The sequence below is a fragment of the Paralichthys olivaceus genome, chromosome 6, assembly GCF_024713975.1.
Source record: "Paralichthys olivaceus isolate ysfri-2021 chromosome 6, ASM2471397v2, whole genome shotgun sequence".
Lineage (NCBI taxonomy): Eukaryota > Metazoa > Chordata > Actinopteri > Pleuronectiformes > Paralichthyidae > Paralichthys > Paralichthys olivaceus.
In genome coordinates this window covers 4,379,430-4,404,632 of record NC_091098.1, presented here as the reverse complement: position 1 = coordinate 4,404,632, position 25,203 = coordinate 4,379,430, and the positions used below count along the sequence as shown (strand labels likewise).

General features: G+C 42.8%; 1 protein-coding gene across 9 annotated transcripts in view; it reads right to left on the bottom strand.

Moving 5' to 3' along the window:
- Positions 1 to 2,133: 2,133 nt before the first annotated feature.
- The window catches only part of myt1b (myelin transcription factor 1b), a 106,888-nt gene continuing 83,818 nt past the window's right edge, over positions 2,134 to 25,203 (bottom strand). For 4 of the 9 annotated variants that reach the window (XM_069526566.1, XM_020089215.2, XM_069526573.1 and 1 more), the window contains 20 exons: positions 23,276 to 23,306; positions 22,114 to 22,176; positions 20,235 to 20,650; positions 18,106 to 19,305; positions 16,348 to 16,482; positions 15,385 to 15,475; positions 15,102 to 15,218; positions 12,468 to 12,682; positions 11,867 to 12,054; positions 8,886 to 9,143; positions 8,136 to 8,290; positions 7,401 to 7,463; positions 6,951 to 7,019; positions 6,383 to 6,445; positions 5,979 to 6,059; positions 5,134 to 5,355; positions 4,443 to 4,534; positions 4,253 to 4,356; positions 2,898 to 3,041; positions 2,134 to 2,774 (listed from right to left, as the gene is read on the bottom strand). In XM_069526566.1, coding sequence (XP_069382667.1) covers positions 2,631 to 2,774; positions 2,898 to 3,041; positions 4,253 to 4,356; positions 4,443 to 4,534; positions 5,134 to 5,355; positions 5,979 to 6,059; positions 6,383 to 6,445; positions 6,951 to 7,019; positions 7,401 to 7,463; positions 8,136 to 8,290; positions 8,886 to 9,143; positions 11,867 to 12,054; positions 12,468 to 12,682; positions 15,102 to 15,218; positions 15,385 to 15,475; positions 16,348 to 16,482; positions 18,106 to 19,305; positions 20,235 to 20,650; positions 22,114 to 22,176; positions 23,276 to 23,306 — 3,851 coding nt within the window. In that variant the 3' untranslated portion in view covers positions 2,134 to 2,630. The remainder of the gene's footprint in view (positions 2,775 to 2,897; positions 3,042 to 4,252; positions 4,357 to 4,442; positions 4,535 to 5,133; positions 5,356 to 5,978; positions 6,060 to 6,382; positions 6,446 to 6,950; positions 7,020 to 7,400; positions 7,464 to 8,135; positions 8,291 to 8,885; positions 9,144 to 11,866; positions 12,055 to 12,467; positions 12,683 to 15,101; positions 15,219 to 15,384; positions 15,476 to 16,347; positions 16,483 to 18,105; positions 19,306 to 20,234; positions 20,651 to 22,113; positions 22,177 to 23,275; positions 23,307 to 25,203) is intronic. The other 5 variants (XM_069526567.1, XM_069526569.1, XM_069526571.1 and 2 more) reach the window with 5 other exon arrangements.

Below are 25,203 nucleotides of genomic sequence, written 5' to 3'. Positions count from 1 at the left end.
TAACTGCACAATGTCGCCAAACACTATGTGCAGAACATTATTCAGAGGCATTTTTTAATATACATGAACTCACATGACACTTAGGAACAAAGAGTCAACCATCTAGTTTCAAATTGACAGTCATTTCTCAGATTCAGTAGTACAACATACAGTAGATGTTTTTTGACACTTCTGGATCAAGGACAGACAAATAAAGGAAAAGGGGGGAAAAGGAAAACACTTCCAAAGTATTGTAATCTATCATCAACAACACCTACTTTGCTTTCTGCTTGTCTGAATGGTTTGTTTAAAGCCACAGTTGAGCAGGTCTTAGTGATATTAAATAAGGTGTAACTGCCTCCTTTTGATAACGTGCGTCACATCTCTTCTAGACAGCTAGTGATCCTTTTGACAAGGTAATACAAGAGAAGAAGAGCAAGTCAACAATTACACTGGAAAAATATATGTATGTTTATATTCATATATATAGCATCTTTAAAATCTATTTATACAGAATGTATATATAGTGTACGTATGGCCATCTTGGCAGAGAAATAAAGGCATCTGAAACAATCACCACTCTCATGATGCCATGGTCTCCCTGGGACCAGACATTGTTACATTGCAGAAATGCGAAGAATCAGGAAAGAAAGTGAGTTCTCTTCTTTTTTTTTTCAGTGGCACTTTGTGCATCAAAAAATTAAAATCTAGAGTAAGGCTACAAGGGTGTGTATGTTTATCTGATAGAAGTTTGTCAAAGGAGGCCATCCTACAGTATATTGGATACGTCGGTGTGTGTGTGTGTGTGTGTGTTTCAGACCCATAGATCCAGCCTTAAACACTGCTGGAATAGAGCTCTATATGCACCATTGTATTGATGAAAATAACAAATAAGAAAAAATAATCAAAAAGCATCAATTAAGCATCTATGGTACATTACAGAGGTTTTGGGTGAGCCAGTGTTGGCTGCTACAAAGCGCTTCAAAGAGGTAACATTTTTGAAATCTATGGATTTTTTTGTTGTTGTAGTTTTTTTCTTGGTTTTATATAACCTGACAAAAGCAAACACACAAAGACCAAATAGCAACAGAACAGTGATTGCTTTTGTTGGGTCATTTTTTTCGTCCTTACAATCAGCTGCTGGTATGTCTCTAGGTATAAGCCTAAGTAATCAAACAGTATTTGTATTGATTTTGTTTCTTTATTTAAATATTAGCAGTGGATCTTTAAGACTACTCACACTCAACCGTCACATCACGCACATAAATAACAAAATAAATATACAGCCATATCAGTCAATTTCTTTCATATTAAATAAATAATAAATACATACTTTCTTTTCTTTTTTCTCAGCAGAGGGTTTCTGAATGTAGTGGCAACAGAAATAACACAAAGTAACGGGAGAAAAACAAAGAACCCAAAAATAAAAAAAATAACTTTTTTTTGTAAAATTATCAAAAGATTTTGTCTGTTATAAAACATCTGCACTTAAAAAGGTTTTTTAAAAAGTACTCAAAACAAAATATGCCTTGTCAGTTATCTATATAGATTCTTAAAATATTGACGCAAGACATCTGCAAATTGCTTTGACCATAATCAGTAAAGATGCAATTTTATGTCTGTTACAAAACCAAGTTAATAATAAATAGATTGCTTCAAATAAATAAACCTCAATAACATAAATGGCAATAAGTTACAATTTAAATGCTCACAGGTTTAAATAATTCATATATAACAATAATTATTGTACCACAAAACTATTAATTGAAATGAAGTGCAATTCCTAAGTTGATAAATACTATTGATATGACTAACTGAATTTAAAATGTGCGCACACTATTACTATCATCGTTTCAGTTTACATAAAAAGAAAAAAAAGCATTTATCTGCTGCTTTTTAAAACATGATATGAGCTGAAAATTAAATAACCGACACTGTTCCTGGATCTGTCTCATGACCTTACTTGAAGAATTTCCCGCTAAACGGAGTTGACATGACCTGTTCACGTCTTTGCCCCGGTAACACCACAACGCGATCACAATGTCAGTTTGGTGCGTGCGTCATATTGCTGGGGTGTGTGTGTGTGGTCATGAATTAGAGAGCTCGGATAAAGAACACACTTGCTGCACAGAAAGCTGCAGGATGGTACAGAGTCCTCACGCTCAACTCATCTGTGTGTCCTCCTCTTCATGTCCCCCGAGCTCCTGTGAGCGACGCTGCGTTTTTTGTAGCTGTGAAGTGCGATTAACGGATCAGCTGTGCAACAGTTAAAACTCCAAAAAACCAGGTAAGGACACAAAAGAGACAACAGGTAAACATACAGCATAACAAACCCCCCCAGTAACTTCATTCTTCTTTTCCATCCATTCTGACTGAAGGATCTGTTCCATCCTCCTAATCCCGGCAGCAGCATGGTGTGGATTTTGGTCCGCGTCACTTTTCTTCTATGAGAGTGCTCCCTGGGTAGATTTTTTTTTAAGTTGCCATTTATTTAGATAACCTGAATTCCCTTTTTGTTTTTGAATCATATTTCATTATACTGAAGAGTATTTCAACATCTCTCCATCCCTCCATCTTCTTCTCCGTCACGCTCCTTCGCCTCAGGACAGTTTGCGTTTTTCTCCGTACGTGTGGTGTGTGTGTCTTGAGTTTCAGACTTTGATGCCCTTCACAGCTTTGTTGATGCTCTCCAGCAGAGCCTTGTTCTCGGGGCTCTGGAAGCAGTCCTTGTTGGTGTACATGTCGGTCAGGGTGCTCACGTAGCTGTTGAAGTTCTGCTCTGTGATTGGCTCCTGCTGTGTTGCAAACGACAACCAATCTCAACTGAGGATACCAGGAAATCACACGCCTACACGCTTTTCAACATACGAGCATCACCTCAAAAGATTCAAACAGTTAAAATGGGGAGAGCAACTCACCATGTGTGGCAGGCGGATGTTCGCCAGGCTGCGGATCAGGGCGCGGCTGAGACCAGACAGCTCCATGAAGAGAGCCTCGTTCTGCTCCTCAATCATCTTGTTCTCGTGCTCGATGCTCTTCAGGTTCTTCTCCATCGAGGAGATCTGCAAAACAGGGCCACAGGATTACTACCTGTGCTACCACTTCAGGCTAGAGGTATCCACAACTGGAAATAGTCCTCAGCTGTCAAATGTTTCCTCTTATTTGAATAATGTTTGCTAAAAACTAAATAAAATATATGTTAGTGAGCTCTTCAGTGAGCTCAGGGCCTAAAGCTGTCCGTACACGCCGCAACTTTAGAAATGTAGTTGTTAAATTACACTTCACACTGGACGAGTAAATGGTCTGAGATGCGAAGCCAAATTTTAGGAATTATGTGCACACACTTAATGGTGCGATTGTCTTAGACTGTTTAAACTACACGATGTCATCTGCTCCTCTGGGCCAGGTCCGGACTTGTGTTTTTGTCAAAGAGGAAGTGGACGTTTGTTTGCTCACAATGCTAACAAGGGACAAACACACTGACTTTATCATAAGTGCCATTCTGTGTGCCGAAATGTACAAAAAAGAGGCGCCGGATTATGGACACGTTTGGAAGATGTGGGCATATTTTTTTTTTGCAGAAAGGAAGATAACTACATTTGAGGATGCAGTATTGTAAATTGATCACTAGCTACAGTTCTGTAAGAAACCATTTCTCTCCTTCTTCTTTTCTCTCAATTTGCAATTGCTTCCAGCCATAATCTACATTTACTAATATTGTTTTTTGGCATTTTGCACGGACGCAGCAAGGGAGAAGGAAATTCTGAAGATTTCTGACAGGACAGTCGCTCCTTGCACTTCCCTGTACACTGCACAGCAAACAACCAAGCTGAAAATTGGTCCCACCCTCAAAACCTACGACTAAGAAATTGCATCAAAATCCAGGTCAAATCATAGCGTCTGTCCGCTTTAGAGCCTGAGAGAGATGGCAGCTGGTTCTTCATCTTTCACGGAGTTTCTTCATTTATGTTTACGACTGTGGCTACAAGTTGCAATGATGGGATATTTTAAATGCACAGCACTTAAGGTTGGCTAACATTAGCGATCATAAGCTACTGGTCATATTGGATGGTAAGTAAGATAGTAGCGGCTAAATCCTTAAATGTGTATTGAACTGAGAATATATTAAACTTTTTATTTCAGAGCAGAAAATGTTCAGCGATTTGTCTTTGTAATATATGAAAAATATATCAAGTGAGCTTTAACAAATTGACTGAATTCAGTACTTTATGTTGCACATATGACACATAATGTGAATACACACTACACACACCTGAGTCTGCAGGTTGACCATGTCAGCCTCCATTTCATTGTTGGATTCGTTGAGGTCGTTAATCTCTTTGTTGAGTTGCTTGATGTCCTCATCGTTGTCCAAGACTAGAAACAGTAGAATGTGTCTGGTCATTATATGTGTTAGTGAAACCATGCAAGAATCTTGTACACACTGATTACGTCCAACTTACCATCACTGGCTCTGAACTTGGTGGTCAGGTAGTCGTCCCCGGGGAACTTGGCCTTCTTCTTGGCGTACAAGGCTCGGGGGCATCCTGAGAGGCTTGAGACAGTGACACATGGAGGAAGGGGGTCACTATACTATACTCAATATCACACATATATTGCAGTGGACCAGTGTGAGCAGCACTGAATAAGAGTTCCATTAGATGCATGTGAGATGGATGACTTAAATAAACTTTTTAAGTCATCCTTTTTCCTGTCAAACCATATTTTCACAATCTTCTATTTCAGAGTCAGAAACAGGCCCACAACCAACAACTTTCACTTTATCTTTATCTGTAACTCAGCCTGTATAGGGCAGGATTGTTCCATAGAATTACACAGAAACCCAACCCAAACCCAACACAATGAACAATGTGTATTAAGACTGTATTCTGCCTCACTGCTCTGTGCAAAACTTAAAAACACAGAATGGGGGATACAATGTGTTTCCACCTCAATCAAGACAGCTGAGCTACTCGCAGAGCCAAAATGACATGTGTGTAAATGGGAGAGTCGGCATGGAAGGACAGAATGCTAAAAGTCACACATGGGGGGCCAACATGTTTTTCTGGTTCGGTGTTAACATGCGAAGGCGGCATATCGAGGAGTCTTGTTAATGGCAACACAGCAGGACCTGTATATAGAAGAGAAGCTTACCTGCGGTGTGTGAGGAAGCTTCCGTTAGCGTGTCCAGAGCCATCACAGCCTGGGGTGGGACAGGTCGGCCCCTCTGTCTTGAAGGCCTTCCAGTTGAAGGGGGTGCCGTTCAAGAGACCCTCCTTCTGTCTGCGGGCTGCCAGTGGACACCCATAGGCGCTGCGGTGTGTGGCGTACTTCCCGCTTATGTGGCCCAGGCTGTCGCAACCCGGCACGGGGCATCTGCAAGGAGCAAAGGAAAGGATGGGGAAAAAGAAGAGAGTTGCAGCAAGGAAAAGAAATAAAGAGAGAGCGAGAGGCACAAGGGTTAGACAAAGGGAATCCACACATATAAAACTGTAGAGAAATATGAAATATTTGAATAAACAAGTAAGTTATATATTTTTTCTCTACTGGGCCAAATTCATTATCTAACATCTGGTTTTAGGAGATAATATATGCAACAGATAATATTACTAATAATATTAATTATATAATGAAAGTGCTATTAAGGTTTAGCACATGCAGTTATCAACACACTGTTGAATTAACTGTTTGTGTGCAAATGCAATATGAAGCCCATGTATTTCTTATGTATTGATTATGTACTCTGTGATACTCTAACATGAACTAGATTCAGAGTCAGTATCTGCTGTAAATAAGTGTATTTTCCCATCAGTAAGGGCCTGAATGTTTGATTCAGTTACGGGGGCAGGTCACTACCTGTGCATAAGATTCACAGTGACTTTCCTTTCTGTCTCTCTCTCTCTCTCTCTCTCTCTCTCTTTCTTTGTTTTTTATTGCATTTTACTGTTACCGTCAGTCTCGCTAAAAGCAGACATTATGGCTTTCTGAGCGGTACGAACTTTAAAAGCTCGGAGTCCTCCTGGTTGTCCTTGGTAGGAGTTTTAATTCCACTTTTCTTGGCACGCGGGCACCCAGAGATACTGAAAACAGAAAGTATGGAGTTGATAACATAGGGCTGAAAAAAGGTCTGGTGAAGTGATTGCTTGATAAACGCAGAGAACATTATCAGGAAGAATAATTTTACAGAGACTGTAAAAAATTACGAAATTACAAACCAAATCCACTCAAAAACGCCTAAAATGGTCGGAAAATAGGATCATGGAATGGTGTGGAAATGTGTGAGTATGTGGTCCCTGTCTAATTCTACCATGAACTGTCGCTAGGCCTCTCTGACTGAGTGTGTGTATGTGCGTCCATGTGTATGCGTCTTTGTGTGTGCATGTGGGTGTTTTCTGTTTGTTACCTTCTGTGGGAGGAGTAGTTTCCTGTGATGTGACCTGAGCCGTCACATCCTGGAGTGGGGCATCTGGGAAAGAGAATTGTGATTTAACATTTAATGCAGGGTTAACAAAAAAAATAGAATATGTTTCATATTGGAGTATCTTGTGAAAATAAATTATATAGATGAGAGAAATTGTCGTTATTTAATTCTTTTTTTTTCCATCCACACGTACGGTCGTTTGTTTTGATTCTTTCTTCTTTTCAGGCTCTTTGCCATTGAGACACATCTTATATCTGTCTATTGTGAGCAGTGAAAAGCCTAGTGTCTAGTAAAGAGCTACATGTACAACAGAATTGCACTTCCATTTTTTTGCATTTATGAAGTGATTGAAGTGAAAGCAAGCATAGTGCCAAGCCAGCTGCAGGAAAAAAAACCCACACCATGACAGATGCAGCAGCAGCAGAGGCAGCAGCAAGCAACAAAAGATAAGTAAACGTCAGCAGAATAAAGTGCTGTGCCACTGGACAGTGTCAGTAGCGGTGCAGTGAAGTGGCAGTGAAAAGGCAGTGAAGGTGTAGAGCAGACATACTTGAGTTCAGGGGTGTGGGCCGCCATGAGGGACCGAAGGCTCTTATCAGCGAGAGGACACCCAGACAGACTGAGAGAGAAAAAGAAAGAGGACAGGGGAGCAGAGAACAGGAAGAGATGAGGAAAGCCAGTGTGGACAGATTGAAAGAAGAAGGGGGGGAGACATGAGTGAAGAGAAATCAAGGATGCAAGGCATACCAAGGTCATTTAGGAAGAAGAGGACAGACAGCAAGAAGTAAATTACTGATGCATATCAAAGTCAATGACCGCCTTTGCTTCCCAGGCTCACGCTACATTATTGCCTCTGGCATGTCAGGATCAAATAAAATATTTGAATTAGTCGTGGTGCGCCCGCTTTGGACTCAGGTGCACAGGAGTCTCAGCAGAGCAGAGTTAATATATAGAGCACTAGTTTAGTGTATCACCGAAATAAGTCTGTAATGGTGCATACCTGCGGTGAGACGCATAGTTTCCAGTGATGTGGCCACTGCCATCACAACCAGGTGTAGGGCACCTGGAGAGCGTGAGAAAGACAGAGTATATTAAGTGTTTCTACCGTAGTCGGCTTCCTGACCAAATACTTAACATCAAGGAGTAATTTGTGCTGACTGCTAATGTTAGCATGCTAACAGATGGTGAAACATAGACTGTAGATGGACGACGTGTCTCCACTTCCCCCCACTGTCCTGAATTGAAGCCAAAATATACAGTACATGCTGCCATCTTGTGCCAATGACGTCATTTGAAGCCAGATTTTGCACAGTAGAGATCAAGGGACGGAGCCACGATATTAATGTTCAGCCGATACACGCAATCAACCAATCAGGAGTCAGACTCAGCTGTCAATCATATCGTTCACCCGTTTTTTATATCATCAAAAAACCAGACCAAACTCACTGGGAAAACGAGCACTTGGACAAAGACCAGTGTGATAAGAACTACCTAAAATGACAGAAACCATCCAAATGTATTTGAACTTTCCCAAAATATGGAGGAAGCAAAGTTTATGACTCATACTGCAGTCAACATCAAGGGGGCAATCGAGAGGATTTGGTTTCACTTTTTGGGAGCTGTCATATCATCCATCTTTATATGCAGCCTGTCATTGTGAGGGTGTTTAGCTCAAAGCGCAGAGCCGTGAGCGTGGCAGTAGACTTGTTTTTTCTTGTTGGGTCTTGCTACTTACGAGAGCAGCTCCTTCTTGCTGTCCTTGGGCTGGAACTTGACCTTGAAGCTTGGGGTTGTGACCTCTCCCGGGTATTTCCTCTCCTCTAGACAATCCTGCATCATGTCGCAGTCCTCTGGGTCAGAGGAGACGAATGAGTGGCCAGTGTGCTCCATCTGAAAAATGAAGACCAAACATGCCCAGAACATTAGAAAACACCGGAAAGTCCACTGCGATCCGCCGGTGTGCTGTCGTGTGGGTTGTGTTGGGCTTTCGGTTTGCACATTTGTTTACAAGAAGAAGAAACTTTGCAAACTGCAATGTGCACACGAGTCTCTGATCTGATCCCCTTTTATTCTTTTGTAGACAAGTGATGTTTCCAAATGCAGAATGGCCTCATAAAAAATTTAAATTCAAGGCCCTTTATATTTCTTTTGAAAAAGTTCAAAGGAGTAAAAATTAGCATATGCCAAAGCTAGGATGGTGCAATGCACCTGACACACCACCTCTGTTACACAGTGCAATGTTTTCACTGCACAGTAACATTTCACTGAAATAACTGAGTAATAGAAAGAGGAAAGGGGGACAGGAAATAAGGCAAGGGTATCAAACAAAGACAAAGTGATGTAAACAATTAGGAGTTTTGTATTCAAAGAGCTGCGGGGCAATTTTGTCTGTTGTTATTTATGCTGCAATACTTCCTCTGTGTCTAATATGAGAGGAAACACTACATTTGAAACTTGTACTTCTGCTCAGTATAATTGTACTGACCTCGTCCACGTCCTCCTCCCTTTGGCGGTTGGGTTTGGTGTAATCCAGAGGTCCCTCCCAGTCCTCCTGCTTGTAGGCGTGCAGGTTGGGTGATGTCATCCCGCTACTTCCACCGTGATGCAGCGAAGAAGAGGAGGAGGAAGAAGGGTCCGGGGAGCGAACCCCGGGACTGGTGGCGGACAGACTGCCCTCTCGTTTAAAGGGCTTCTTCATACTCAGATCCAGGGTGCCATTCTCATCCACCTCAATGTCCATTTCCTGGAGAGACAACACAGGATATTCTTAACTTGGGTGCATCATAACATTATTAGTTTCCCATACAAGTACTCATCATGGATCAAAAAGGTTACTTCTTCTAAATTAACGTTATTAACCATAACTGGTTAGTCACAGGTGCCAACCTTCCTATTTAGCTGGCTTGGTATGATGGATGTGTAACTTTCACATTTTTAAAGGTTATTTATTTTTCGCATTTTTGTCTTAAATAGCAGCAAAGCACAAGTCTCAGTTAGGCCACCAAGATCTCCACTTTACCCTTGTTGTTGCTGACTAAGGTGAGGGCACTTAATCTGATGGCAACTCACCAGGTCCAACTTATCATTCTTAGGAAAATAAAAATAATAAAATTACTTTTTATTATAATGATGTGAGTTTATATAATTCACTGTGTTCTTTCACAAATCACATGTTCATCTATATATTCACTCTTGTGAGTGAATAATGAATAATGTAATGTATTGATTTAATATATAAAACTTAGGGAGAAAATTAATACAATAGTAGTAATTAAATGCAACTCACTTTCCTCTGGTAAATGTGTGTAAGAAGGAGCCTCATATACACTATGTATCATCTCTGCATGATGATAATTGTAATTAATTGAATCACCCTCTCCGGCAAATCATGTGGTGGTGCTACACATACATTAACATACCTACATTTTTCTTTTTTCTGAATCATAAGGTCACATAACCCACAGGCGCACTCAGGCATGAATTTAGATACAGATACAACTAAACTTTCACATGATGAAATGATTGATTTCTTTCTATTTCCACCCACCCGCATTCACCTGCTTGTAAAACTGCCCCCAAGCTTGTAACCAAAACGAGCACTGGCACAGTCATACGCCAGTGTGAGTGCAACATGTTCGAGCTCAGCACCACCTTCGCTGCTCAAGCATGTCATTAATGATAGTTAATGTAAAACTTTGCCAACAGCACCAACACCATGGTTCATCTCTCCATGGTCTATCATAGTGCTGGCAGATGAACACATACAGAGGGGGTATGATGAGCCATGTTTTCAGCATTCATCTAAAATGGCGCTCGTACGGGCTGGTCAAGGGCCAGAAAAATCAAAGGGCTAGAAGGAGGAGGAGAGAACATGGGAACATTTCCCAGAAACGTCCCTGGTTGATGAGCTCAGTGTTCCAATGTTTCAATATTGGATTTAAACTGGCTTCGATTCTGATTCCAGATCAGTCGTCGGTTGCTCTATGTTGTAACACTGTGCCACTAAGGCCTGCTCTTGGATCAGTGCCTCACTGAATAACACCCTACTCTGCTCTGCTGCCAGAGACATTAATCTTCACTTTTTATCTTCCTAAAACCATGTCAGGAAATCGAAAAAGGATGAAGCAGTCACTTTCTCTCCTCTGTGAGGCAAAAAGGCTTTTAAAAATCACAATATGGGGGAAAGTGGTGCTCCAATTACACCTCCTGTGCACAGAGAGGGGAGAGAGGGAGTGAATGATAGAGTGATAGAGGGGTATAGACAGAGAGGCAGAGGGAAGCAGTGATACTTGCATAGGGAGGAAGACAAGAAGATAAAAGAAAGTATAAAGAGATGTGAACAGAAAATGAAAAAAGAGTGGTGGGTGGAGAAGGAGAGTGAGAGATCTGTCCGGCAGATAATGAAAAAAGGCTACCTGGTGGAGAAGTAATCCAGGGAACTGGCAGCCAGCCAAATTCAATAACAACATGAAAAGTGTGTGGGATGGAGGGATGAAAGGATGAAAGAAAACGGGAGAGGTGATGCAACTGCATCTCAACACCATCCTGTTGCTGTAAGCCAATGCCTCCTGATGATATATTCATGCAGAGCTGATGGGGAGGGAGAAAAAGAAGAGGGAAGGAGAGGAAAGGAGAGGAGAGGAGGAAAGGAGAAGGAGAGCTCTCCCCTCTCATCTCACCAGCTGTGGCCTGCAATGTTTCAATCTGCACTACAATCAGCTAATAATCTCTTCCTCTGAGTGCTATGGAGAGTAGAACAGGGTGAGACTTTTAAAAAACAAATCATCCATATATGACTGATGGAAATCGTCTGCAAGGAGATTTTTGACAGGTGATTATGGATTTATTTCATGTTCTTCAGTTCTTCACTCACACCCTGTAATCTCCCTACTAATTCCACAAACGTCTCACTGCATGTCTGTTTGTGTGTGCGACTGCATATCTCACAAAACTATTTATCTAACTGGCTTCACACTTCATGTATGTGTATCTGAGTCTGAGGAAGTGCAGTGTCTCAGGTACTGATCTCCGCCAAAACAACATTCATAGAATAACTTCCTCTTTAGCAATTTGTCTACAAAGTAAAGGCACAGTGTTCTATTGATACAATGCTTTATATTGAGAAGAATTACAGAGTGTATTGTGTCAATTGCTCTGAAATAGCCAACATGCAATAAATGAAAAAATAACACTGCTTTCATTTTATGAAAAAACAATGACTATAAAATCTTCCTTGCTGATAAACCAGGTAGGATTAATGCAACATTTTCTAATTTCACACTAAAAAAGCCCTGCACACAAAAAATAAAAAGTGACAGTATATTTTAGAACTGTTTGAGGAGGACTCACTAATTACATGGAATAATTCTGAAGTAGCTCCGGAGCATTTACAAGAGAACAGAACATCACAAACAGGCAGGATTAGAACAGGCTGGGAAACATTAAGAAGAATAAGTGCAGTGTTACCTTGTTCTGGGGTTTAGTACTGAGGTTCTCTGGTTTCTCCCAGCAGCGTGTGGACAGATTGAGGATGGCAGTGGCAGCCATGTGAGCGGCCTCAGCATCATGGGAGTAGTCGTAGGCCAAGGTGGAGCTCTTCCCGTAACCGTGGAGACTGAGACTGGGCGACGAGGACTTGGGGAATGAGGGCTTAGCTACAGTGAGACAGACACTTCATTTTAGATCAGAGGATAGGATAATAATATATAAATACAAAAAATGTAAGTATATATCCTTGAATAATAGTGATTGCTGGTAGTACAACCATACAAACTTAATATAGTACTACAAACTAACTAGTTATATATAATTTACCTTTATCGGGCTTACTGCTCTTGAATTAATGCAACTTTAAAAGAAAGAAAAACAAGCAACCAGACTCAGTCTGAAGATAATAGTCTTCCGGTCTTTGTGCTAAGCTACCTGTCTGATTGTATACAGACATAAGAGTGATGTTAATCTTCTAATGTAACACACAGAAAGACAGACACATGTTTTTTATATCATAGAACAATATTTCCCCAAATTTCAATCTATCCTCAAAAAGAAACCAATGTTCCTCTCTTACTTTTGAAGGCTTTGGGTGAGGTTTCGCTGGTGGGCATCTTTGGAGCAAGCAAGCGCTTCCCGAACACTTGTGCGTCGAAGCTTGCATAATCGAAGGTAACCTTGGAGTACTTCTCCAGCTCCTTGGCCAGGTTAGCGCGAGGCGTGGCAGGTGCCATGTTGGGCCTGTAGCTGCCGTACTGTGGAACCTCCAGCTGCTTCACAAAGCACATAGGCCTGTGGGGGGGGGGAAGAGAGAGCAAGAGAACGTCATGGTGGTGTTGGGGGGGGACAGAGCATGGGTAGGGAATTAAAGACAAACTAAGGCAGAAAGTAGAAAAGAAAATAATAAAATGCAATAGTCGATGAGAGATGGGAAATAAAAGCGGATTGATGCAATAAAGAGTCACACAATCGAAACAAAAAACAGAGAGGAAAAGAAGGGAACAAGAGAGTGAGGGAGGGAGGTAGAGTGACACAGAGAGAGTAAAGATAGAGGCAACGGTGTACTTAGCAGGAGTGCAGCGGGATTAAAAGCTCTCTTATCAGCAGAGGGCACATTTGCATGTTGTACAGCATGGAATTTATGAGCTCTAAGCCCTCTCGTTTTCCTAGAGAGCCTGGGCTTTTGTCAGACCTGTTGGCGTAAATCCACTGATAGACCAGGGAGAGATGGAAGGGCAGGGGAAGAAGGAGAGAAGGCAAAAAGAAGAGAGGAGAAGAAGAGGGAACACAAGGGGAGTGGTGGAAGAGGTAGAGAGGAGGTTGTGTGGGCTAGAGTCGGCGTGTGGGCTAGAGACCTCCATCCCCCCTAATATCAGAGCCCTCCATCCTCTTTGGCCCTCTGCACACCACTGAAGCCCATATCACAGTCTCTGGTCTCCAGCCATACGCTCATTAATAAGCTACATGACCGGGCCTGTAGTCCCACCGCTGTGGGGGTGGCCTCCACACGCTGCAGCACCAATAATACATGCTCACAACAGAGCCGCTCTGAAGGAGGGTTTTAAAGGAACAAACTAAACTTTCCACCACTGATCACAGGGGTCTGTTTCTCTCCTTTTTATTAATTCAACATGAATTCCATTAGAACATGGATTGCGAGAGGAGTTCTTCAGTCCCATACATGACAGACAACCAGTTCATATTAATAACAATGTGAGGAGGAAAAAACAAACAAGCCTTATTATGTTTTAATCCTCGATGCTTTGTCTGACCACTGATGAGGTTTTCCTCAAGGAAAGCAATTATTTTTCCTATCCCCCACAATGCCCCTATAACTTGCATAATTAGCTTATCGGCTGCATTACTAATTAAAATACCAATGACAAAGAGTGCCGACTTAGCATAATACCAGCGTCTGGTTTGTGTTAATTATCATTCTTTTGGCTGTGATCACGGTGCCTGGCCTGTTGGGGAGATGAATGGAGATAAAGAGATCTCCGTGTTTGAGGTGACAGTAATGATTAGACCGCCAGACTGGATGCTTCAAGCCAGTCTCGTTATATTGAAGCCATTCACGGGCCAGCACCACCTGGTCATGAGGTGCACAGTAACCAGGGTGAGGATTGTCTCTGTGGTTTCCATCTGTAGTAAAGTGGCCGACCTTGAAGAGGACTCAGCTGTGTGGGGCTCGGATTGGAGGGTACAGCTTTTATGTAGGTGAAAGATTCACCTGTTCCTTAAGTATTCAAGCTGTGGAGCCCTGCAACTAAAGGGTTATCATATGAGTCAAAAGCATAAATACTGTACGTCCAGTATTCATATATGTAGTTAGATAATTAAAATGCAGCGTACAAAGAAATACAACTTTTACTTATATACTCCGACTAATTTGTTGGTTCAAAAAGCTTTTTACATGTCCATCACATCCTATATATTTATTTTCCTTTGTTGGTTTTTTAACATTTAATGATTTATTTATTCACTTTTCCCAGTTCCCTCATATCAGTTGATGCAGCACTAAAACTGATAATGTTGGTTGTTTGCTGACACAGACACAGTTTCCACTTCAGCAAAAGGTTCCAGCAACTGACACTGCAGCTAATGGAGGAAAAACCATAAGTGGTGTTTGCTAATAGCTAATTAGGATATAAGAGTTGACTATTTGGTGGCAGCACGGTGGTGCGGTGCACCTTTGCCTCACAGCACGAAGACTCCCGGATTGAATCGTGGATTGGCCGGGGTCTTTCTTTGTGCTGTTTATATGTTCTGCCCATGTCTGTGCGGCTTTTCTCTGGCTTCCTCCCACATTCCAAACAAATGCAGATTGGGGTTTAGTCTAATTGGAGACTCTCAATTGAGGACGGTGTGAATGTGAGAGTGAATGGTTGTTTGTCTCTGTATGTTAGCCCTGTGATACGCTGGTGACCTGTCCATGGTGTACCCCACCTCTTGCACAATGTCAGCTGGGATTGCCTCCAGCTCCTCCCATGACCATTAAAGGATAAGGCATATAGATAATGAATGGATGGATATATTGTCTATTTGAGGTAAAGGACAATTTAAATATATTTAAATATATATATATATATAATAAAAGCCTTAAATTTCTTTTTACAGAATGACAGTTACATTTTTGACTCATCAGATAACCTCAGGACTCCATGCTTGTCAAATGCTAAAGTCATGTTTGGATCCTTCTCTGATCACCCACCTTAACACTCTGTCATTGGGACTTCCTTTCAGGTGCTCGCCGCCTGGCTGAGAGAGAGGCAGCTTATCGTGGCTCTTTGACAGCTTCTCGGCAGCAGCGATGGGACACCCGGAAAGACTGGAGGGAAGGAGGAGGAGAAAAAAAGTTGAATATTAAAAGGGGAGCATGTTGCTGACCACGTAATTCTGCATCACACTGACGTCGACTGACACATCTACTGTCCTGCATACATGAGTGTAAACACACAAATGCAGATCTACACCTTAGTGTGATGTGTGAATACCTGCGGTGTGTGTTACGGTTGCTGTTAACATGGCCCTGACCGGTGCATCCAGGAGTTGGACACTTCAGCACATTTTCATGCATTGCCAGAACTGAGAAGAAGACAAAGTACATAAACAACAACACGGTAAGAGAACATTCACAATGGTTGACTCCACCAAAACTACGACATTTCCACCAAACAGATGTGTCAAATATTGTGGTGTTAACTAGGTTAATCACTGTTGGTAAACTCTTAATCTGCGGAGGAGGGTGAGACAACTGAGTATGGCAGAAGCTTTTATGTTTCTCATAAGCTCTTCTTTTTTTCAATGAAATAAAAATATAAATACAAATTATTCCCTGCTCCTAGAAATACAATAATTATTCTCTAATTGCTTTTGTACATAGCCTAAATACCAGCAGACCTATTAAGTGAATCTTAGTGAGAAAATAGCAGAGAACTTTACTACATTTGATTTGGAACTGTACAGTAGTCATGGTTACAGATGGGTGGCCCTCTGAAATGTATGTAGGAAGCATCTTTACAATCACATGGAGGTATAGGGCCGGGCGGGAATAACATTGTACCACTGCAGATTGCTCTCTGCTTATTTTAGTGAAACATATGTGTTTGAGCTGTCAACTTTTACATGTTTGAGTGGATCCTCTCTCGGCAGAACAGGTTTAATAGCCTCAACATGAGATTTTTACTGTAGCAGCTACTGCTCGTGCCCTGCAAGCACAAGCATGGTCTGAGTATCTGAGGCCAAGGCGACCTTGGTTCAGTAAGCCTGGATCAGAACACCAGCTCCTCAAAACCTCATGGAATCACGAATAAACTGGCATTAAAGTACTTATGTGTCTAGCTCTACAGTGAGGAGAGGTAAGCAGTGGGTTTCCATCAATGTCAGACTGCCCTTTGTTGTCATTTTCCCTCTCTCCGTTCTTATTTTCATCTTCTAAGCAGCTGAAAGGGACTCACTCTCCGGGGGGATCCTGTCCTTGTGCGGACAGCCTGACAGGCTGCGGTGGTGGGGGTAAAGGCCGGTCACATGACCCGTCCCATCACACCCCGGAGTGGGACACTTGATCTCCCTCTTCTCTGGCCTACTGCTCTCTGGAGGAAGGAGGATGAGAGGGTTGAAGCAGAAAGCCAGAGGAAAGAAGAGGAGGGGAGAGGAAACAAGGGGAGAGGAGAGGAAACGAGAGGGAAAACAGAGTGATAAGAGGGACAGAGAGAAGAGAAGGAGAGATAAGAGCAGAGTGGAATGAGTGGTGGATAAGGAGGACAAAAGCAAATGGTTAATGGCATCAGACAGTCTGCTTGGCTGAGCATGAAATTGAGACATATTTCAGACAACTGTACAAAGGAAACACCATCTGTATCTGCTCCTCATGTCTTATGTATCTCTGTAAATGCAAAAGGCGTTTTGTGCATTGGTCTAAACGTGATGTGTGTGTTTCTGTAAATGCCTCACCACCGAATCTAGGAAATATTTAAACTATTTGTCCAGTAAGGTCTGACCATTTCCACCCTCTTGCTACGTGAGCCAAGTATTTCCCCAAGGATCACGAACGAAACAACAAATAACAAATCAGGAGGAAATGAAACGGCTATATTTTACATCTAATTAAAAGGTACCTAGTCCTCCCTACTGCTATTGCTGGAGGTAGGCCAGCCGGTATCAGTGGCAGTGGAGAGAGGGAAAAGGAGCAAGAGGATGGTGTGATGCTCTATTGGCCTTCAAATTGAATGTTAACGAGACATGCATCTCCTAATTAGTGCTGAGCCGAACAGGAACGTCACCACAGGAGGGAGCTGAGGCCAAGGAGAGGGCAGCACTACCAGGCATGTAATCACACTACTGCTATACTGCGAGGAGCATGACAAGTGGGCATAGTGCCAAGTGTGAAACACAAGGCCTGAACACATGCAGCATGTAAACAAACACTCCACTTCCGACTGTGGAACAACCTGTGCTCTTCCCTTTTCTCCCTTCCCTCCCTCTCGTTTTCTCGCTGTCATGTTGTCCTCTTCCCTCTCTCGCTGCTGTCCCTCCTCGATCTCTCCTCAAGCACTTCCTCTCCGCTCTTCATGGAAGTCTATTCAGCTGGAACCACTTCATACCCACACAATTGAGAAGGGAGGATCTAAACGGGGCTCGGTGACTCATCTCTGTTTATTCGGCACACCGCGGTGCACTGTGTTTATTTGTACACTCTGCCTTCAACATGAAGTTCAGCACATGACACCTTGTGCGGGTTTAATACAACATGTTCTGAACCCCCACTGCACATGTGACCACATTTAAGAACGGCACAGGTGGTTTTGCATGTTTAGACCTGCTGATTATAAATTGTGCTGACTAATTGACATTTTCCAAACCTCACAATACATTTTGGACGGATTTCTAAGTAGAAAAGAAGGAGTCATGCTTCCTATTCATGTCATTATGGTGCAAAAATAAACTTCTACAAATCTAAATCAGTGAACACTTGGCTTGAATCACTCCATATGAAAAATGTAAAGGCGACCTCCCTTTACTGAAAGAAACAACCGACTTTCCCTCTATTGCTGTTGTGTTGTCTAATTGTTATTCTTATTCTAAAACTCACACAGTACTTTGTGATGTGGTGAAGAAGCACCACCATGTGAAGCCACTGTGGTTTTAAAAATAAAGCAGAGCAACTTTCTACGTCATGTCTGGTGCACGTGTTAGCTCGGCCCTCTTCGTCTTACCTTTGCTGAAGTAGCTCTTCCGGAGGACGTCCAGGTGCTTGGGCCTGTCATCCATGGTGAAGTATCTCTGGTGGTGTATATCTGGGGCACGGAGCAGCTCTCTGGGCCCTGCTGGTTTCACCTGCTCTGCCTTCAGGGCAATGGCTTGCTCCAGCAGGCCCAGGTTTCCTCGGGTCATGTCAAACATCTCGGACTCGTCTGTCACCGTGGAGCGCTGCGACAGGCTGTCTTCGTCATCACGCTCGTCATCCCCATCCATGTCATCGTAGTCTTTCTCCTCCGACTTATCTGATCCCACCTCAATAATGTCGGGAGAGGCTGAAGACGAGGCTTTGTGGATTTTATAGTGCTCAACTCTAGGGTTGGGTAAGTAGTCCTCCAGTGGACTGGCCCTGTGGGAGCTGTAGCTTAAAGGAGGGCTGGCCTTATAGTTGTGAAGAGGGCTAGGTCTGTGAGAGTTGGATTCATCAAGGGGACTCTCCCTGTGTGAGCTGTAGTCCTCCAGGGGCCCGGCCCTGTGGTCTTCAGTCTTCATGTGTGTTCCCTGAGCTGCTGCGGTGCTGGTGATGGTGCGGACGGCAGTTGGCACATCAGAAATGGGCAGAACGTGGTCCCTGTGGTCCTCTTCATCTCCCTCCTCATCCTCCTCTGGTACTGCTGAAGTGTCCTGCCTCTGTTGTGCTGGCACTGCCACCTCTTCCTCCTCTTCCTCTTCCTCTTCCTCCTCATCCTCCTCATCTTCATCATTGATCTGTTCGTGGGGTACATCAGCAGTCTGATATTGGTGGTTCTCCTGGCTCACGTGGTTGCTCCTGTCTTCGCACTCTTCTTGCTCATCCTCCACCTCCTCCTCCAACTCCGTTCCCTCAACTTCAGCCGCCTCCTTCTGCAGAACAGATGACTCTTCCAACATTGGTACTCTATGTGCCGCCTCCTCCTCTTCCTCTTCCCTCTTATTCGTGCCCCCCTCCTGCTTGTCCTTTACTTCTTCACCCCACTTGGCTGCCACAGTGACATCCTGCTCCATCTCCATAGCAACAGCCTGCTGAATGGCCATAGTTGGAGCATTGTTGTCAGAAACTCGGCCAACGTGGAGGAGAGAGTTGTCCCCCTCTTTGGCACTCTGAGAAGGTACCTGACACTCCTGGGGTGCAGGTGGCGCTGCGCTGAGCTCAGGCTCGATGATCACACACTCTTCCTCTGTGGAAACAAAGAGGAACAGGTCAGAGTGGTGACACAGAGTGAGTCATGTAGTGAACTGAAGATGTTGTCAACAATATATTTATCATCACTGGCTTCTACTCTGCCAAGTCATTCCCTATGAACTCTCAATAAAATAAAAACTGCTGCTGTGACAGTGTCTTTAGGTGTAACACAGCTTTGAGATGCAGAAAGAAGCTCATTCAGAGGAATGGCAACTCATCTCTTGCAGTATTTCTAAGCTACCCAGAGGACTTGTGGGCATTTTTCTTAAAAATCCTTGTTATGTTATGTTATTGCACACTAAATGATAATTTTATCACAAATTAGGTGGTTGTGGGACTTTCTCGCCCTGGGTAAAGTCTCTCAGGCAGTGCCAAAAGAATGATGTTAGGTTGACGGAGAGAATCATCCCATGTTTTGTCGCCATCCATTTGGGGGAGTTTTATTAAGTTTACAAATACTAGAGATGTGCCAATAAAGCTGGTAAACATAAGACTGTGTGTAGTTGACAGTTTTAACCGTGCAAAAATCACTGGAGGGATATTTTCTTGACAACTGCTCATCAAATAAAACTTGGACAGTGGACACTGTACTTCCTCAGCAACACACCGATGGAGATTCCCCTATTTAGTCAGATAATGTCATCAGTGGGATCACTACTCCATGACAGTGACAGGCTTATAAAACAGAGGTAAACACCAAATGTCTACAAGTGCAAAGTGGGAACTAGCGACTGTAAATATATAAATCTAAGTGATTAATTACATATTTGTTGGAAATGGACTAAATGATTGATTGACCACTTGTTCCAGCACTAACTGGCTTCATACGAAAAGGATGTAAACATCAGAGTATTGTTAGGTGTAGTTGTTTTAGACTTTTCCTCACAGAGAGGAAAGATTGATGTCACAGGGAGAAAAATCTACCTTCATCAGCTGCACTTGTGTTCTCCTCTTTCTGATATGTGTCTTCCTCTTTCCTCTTCCCGTCCTCCTCATCCTGTAGACTCTGCATCTCCACCTCCTGTCCATTTGTCTGTCCGTCCTGCGTCAGGTCTTCTGTCATTGCCTCTACCTCCTCTACAACTGCCTCCCTGTCCTCCTGCTCGTCCTTCTCCTGCTCGTCCTCCTCCTTGGTCTCTGCTGCTTTCTCGCCATCCTTTTCTCCCTCGCCCTCTGCCTCGCTGCTGGCGTCACTTTCCGCACTGAAGCCCTCGTCCAAGGCCAGCTTCAGGGGCTGGGACTTCCTCTTGGAAGCAGGCCGCTCTGTGTCCTGCTCTTGCTCCTGCTCTGTCTCTGCTTCCTCCAGACGGCGTTTTCTGGCTATGGGGCAACCCAGAACACTGATGGAGGAAAATGACGGGATGGAAAGAGAAGGTAAAAAAGAACAGAAAGAACAGAATCAGGGTTGTGATCAGAAAACCACACACAGACACTAACACATTTAACCTCATGCACCTCATCATGTATGAGTGAGTTCATGCAGCATGATGGAGGGTGTGTCTGTGTTCCCACATGAAGAAGGAGGGAGCGGTTCTTTTAGCAGAGACTATGAGTTGACACTTGTGGCCTAAGGGGGGCGCCATGCTGTTCACCCAGACATCACAACCAATCTCAGCCAATTGACTGGAACGTTTAATGAACAACTTGTATGGAAAGGCGGGCGGGCAAGGCAGTGGAGGGTGAAATCCAATAAACTCCCTCTTACTCTCACCTGGGAGATGCCGAGGGAGATTGAGGGACGATCTATAAACAAAGTGCATCTGAAATTGCCTCCTGAACGAATACACATGTAAACAGATAGCTAATATCTGCCCCTCAATAAAGGGGAGTCACAAGTCAGTGAGCCGCCCCGAGTCCCAAAGCGTCTCTGAGGGCAAGCGACACAGACGAGAAATGGAGGGAGGGAGAATAAAGCTGGAATTTAGAACTTGGAGAATTCACATTTCACTTCTTTGCACCAAAAACTTTACTTCTTGTGTTCAGATTTAAAGGCTATGGAAATTTTAAGTAATTTCACACTAAGTGGCATTTGATTCTTACAAATCCAACAAATATAATTGTTTCTTTTTTATCTGATTTTTGCCCTTTGGGTCATTACGCACCCAACTTTGCCATGTTATTAATAGACGTTGTTTTGGATTAAGTTATGCTTGTTTTTTAGGCATCCTTCTCATCTTTTTAAATTATTCCTTTCTCTTTTTTTCCTCCTTATTTGCACTTTTAACTCATTTTGTTGAACTGGTTTAAATAGGTGACTTAAGTTAGTTTTAAGCCAAAAGGTGCCCCTTTGAGGCAACAGTTGAGTGTAAATCTATGGACACCTCTCAGCCTCAGTGTGTACCATCTATGTAGTGGAAGTGGCGGCACGACTTACCACTTTCAAAACTTGCGGATGGTTGAAACGGTGAACTACTACAACTACGGCACAAAGATCCACCACAGGCTTCTGTTGCTGGATAGATGCCTTTAATGTTTGTTGGAATAGTTTCGCAGTGTGTAATGAATCGGTTGCAGGAATGGAAAAACTACCAGGGGTGATCGTCATTTTAGGAACAAAATGTGAACAATGGCCTTATTGTCATGCTAGCTAGCTGCTTGTTGTAGCTTCGGACATGAAAGCAGTGTCGAGCTTTAAATCGGACTCTCAGCAAATAAACATTTTTCCCTAAATATACGACAATTGTTTTAAAGAACCGAAGTGAAATGTGAAATCGTCCGAGAAGCAGATGGGGCAGAGAGGACGAGGAGGACAGAGAGATGGAGAAGAAGGACAGACAGAGGGTGGGTTTTCAATCTGCCCTACCTTCTGTGTCGTGAGTATCTCCCACTGATATGGCCAGTGCCATTGCATCCAGGGGTGGGGCAGCTGGATGAGATGGATGGAGGTTAGAGATATGTTTAAGACACGGTGCATTTTAGTTCCTATGCAGAAGCAGTGATAACCACAGGCAATAAAAGTCGTAAAATAAGATAAACAACAAAGCAAAGCAGAGCAAAGACATGCAAGCTGGGCACACTTGTCACACAAATGCACATGCACAGAGATATGTATCCCCCCATCCTTCCAGCAGACACACATAACACATGAATGCAGGTGGCATCAAGCCGGAGAGAACATAATATTGTGTGTCGTTCATCAACCCTGGCCTATATCCTGTTACTATGAGGGATAAGGATCAGCCGAGACCTGCTGTAATTTCCCCTTTTCTGCTCTCCCCACCAGTCATCATCATCAGGTCTCTCTCCCTCTCTCTTTTCTCTCTCTCTCCCCTCTGATTCAGGTTGCTATGACCCCTCAGGACGGCTCATTTCAATTCTCATTAACTTCCCCCAGCAATTGCCCTTTATTACTCCAATTATCCTAATTATTAATTTCGCTTATTAAAAAATGCAGCATTTGCATTTTAAATGAGATGCTCTCTGGCCTCCCTACTGCTTTTTTTTTCTTTATCCAGAAACTGATAGGGTTTTTTCATAGTGCTGAGCACAGATCAATGCTTGAAGGTGAAGTGTGTCAAAATGAGAGAGGATGAAAAATAATTTAAAGGAGGCAAGAGAGAGGACAATGGGGTTCATGACCGGTGAGGCCCTGAAAGCCGCTGCCTGGCTGGGAAAGAGAGAGGATCAGGTGGAGGGAAAAGAGAAACTAAATAATCGCCCTTCACCATCTTCGGTCCTCGTGCTGTATTCTTCGATCGGATTGCAAAAAGATCATACACCCTTTTCATTGCGTCTGCTGTTTGTGCTCATAGCAGGAAATAGCGAAGGGCTGTGAGAAATCAATACCAGCCTGTTGGAGGCAATGACCATGAGCTGAGAAGTGCTGGTGATGATAAATAAAAAATAAAAATATACAGCATATCTAAGGAAGCAGTGATAGTGAGTCTACAAGTGCTGGGGGGACTGTGGTGCACATAAAGGAAGTTTATGAAAGGGGTTTGCACAAAGATGAAGTGTTTCCTTACCTCAGTTCTTGTCCAACAAGCTCAATAGGAACTGAGAGAAATAGGGAGAGGGAGAGAGAGAGGGGGAGGAGAAGAAAGACACAGGGGGGGGAGAACAAAGGTGAATGACTGCTAAGAAAGCTGCGCTGCTAAAAGAAACTCAGATCAATAAATCACAAATGCATACAAATCCCATGAGGCTTCCTGACTGCATGATCAGGAGGAAGAAAAAAAAAAACCTCCCCTCTCCTGAGTACACACACACATATCTAAATGCAAACATACACACATTCAAATGCCTGTTCACAAAGGCAAGCACAAAACAAGCAAGAGTATAATCGCTGGCCTGCGCAAACATACTGTTTGAATATCACACACACACACACAGGCTACCACAAAAACATGCACGCAGAAGAGAAAACCTAAATCAGCCAAATTGCATAGTGCTGTTCAGAAAAAGTGACAATTATATGCAGACTCCAGCAATAAAACATGATTAATTGTTGCACTTTAGTTATCATAATTGGTAAAATTGAATTAAAAGGAAAACTGCCTTCATCAGTAGAAAACAGCACTTCTTTCAGGAACAACTTACTGTAATTGCCTTCAAAACATAAATCAAGCACAGCTCACAAACAATACACCCGCACACACACACTCCTCTCTGGGCTGACTGTAGGCATCGATTGGGAGTTGAGCAATAGAATGAGTTTGGAGAAATATCCTATTTTCATTTGGAGCAAACGAGAAAACAATACGATCCAGGAGAATTCAGTTTGGGCTCCGATATCACATGCATTAATCACACGTCAGAAGGACCCTGGGTATCAAGATACACAAAGAGTACAGAGATTCCAAACACACACACACACACACACACACACTGTTTGTGTGTGCACAGAATCTCAGTTTCTCAGTCTTTCATCATGCAGTTGGAATGACTGGACGTGTTTCTGAACACCCTGTGAACTGTAGCTCTGCTGTCTTGCTTCTAAACATCAAACACAACACACACATGCACAAACCCATATATGAATAGGTACAGTAGGCCTTTATACACTCATCCATACACTAAATTCATATCTATACACATTCCCATGTGCACATACACTGACAGACTCTTTATTTACTGTATTTACGTCACATGGGTGTCCATATGTACACAACTATATGCAAGCACAGAGATACAAATATTAATATTTGCTCATATTTACAAATGTATCTGTGTATTCTACAAGTATTATACCAGACATAGGTGGATTTAGTACCAGAGATCATCGACACTGCTTTTTCTCTATCAAATTGTTTTCTGTTGCCAGTATATTCATCCTGTTTTGGGATTTTAGCGTATCCATAAATATTTCAGGCATCTAACCAAATAATGAAGATTTTCAAAAACAGAAAAACATTATATATGGTAAAATAGTTCACAAAAGTATCTTGGTTCATATTGCATGATTGTAGGAGGTCTAGATGTAAATAAGTTGGTTTGAATTGAGAGAGAGATATTGATATAAATGTTTAATGTTGTCTTGGCCATTTTTCATGCCCTTTTACAGTGGTACCTAACTTGCAGGCCTCGGTGCGAGGTGCAGAGGTAGTGCACAACAAGTCTGATGAAAACAGATGAAACAGTGTTCAGGAAGAACATCTTAGAAAGTTACAACTATCTACATCTCAATGCTTTTAGTTTAGGGCCTGAAGCTGAATCATGGGGTGGGGTGTGTAGTGGTTAGCACCACTGGCTCAAAGTGAGAATGTTCTGGGTTTGAACCTGTGTGGAGTTTGCATGTTCCACCTGTGCATGTGTGGGTTTCTGCAGGTTCCTCCCACAGTCCAGAGACATGCAGGGTAATCAAATGGTGTCAGCTCTATGATAGGCTTGATGTACCCCACCTCTCGTCAAATGTGTGCACAGCCACAAAGAAGAACCTTGAAATGAAAGAGCC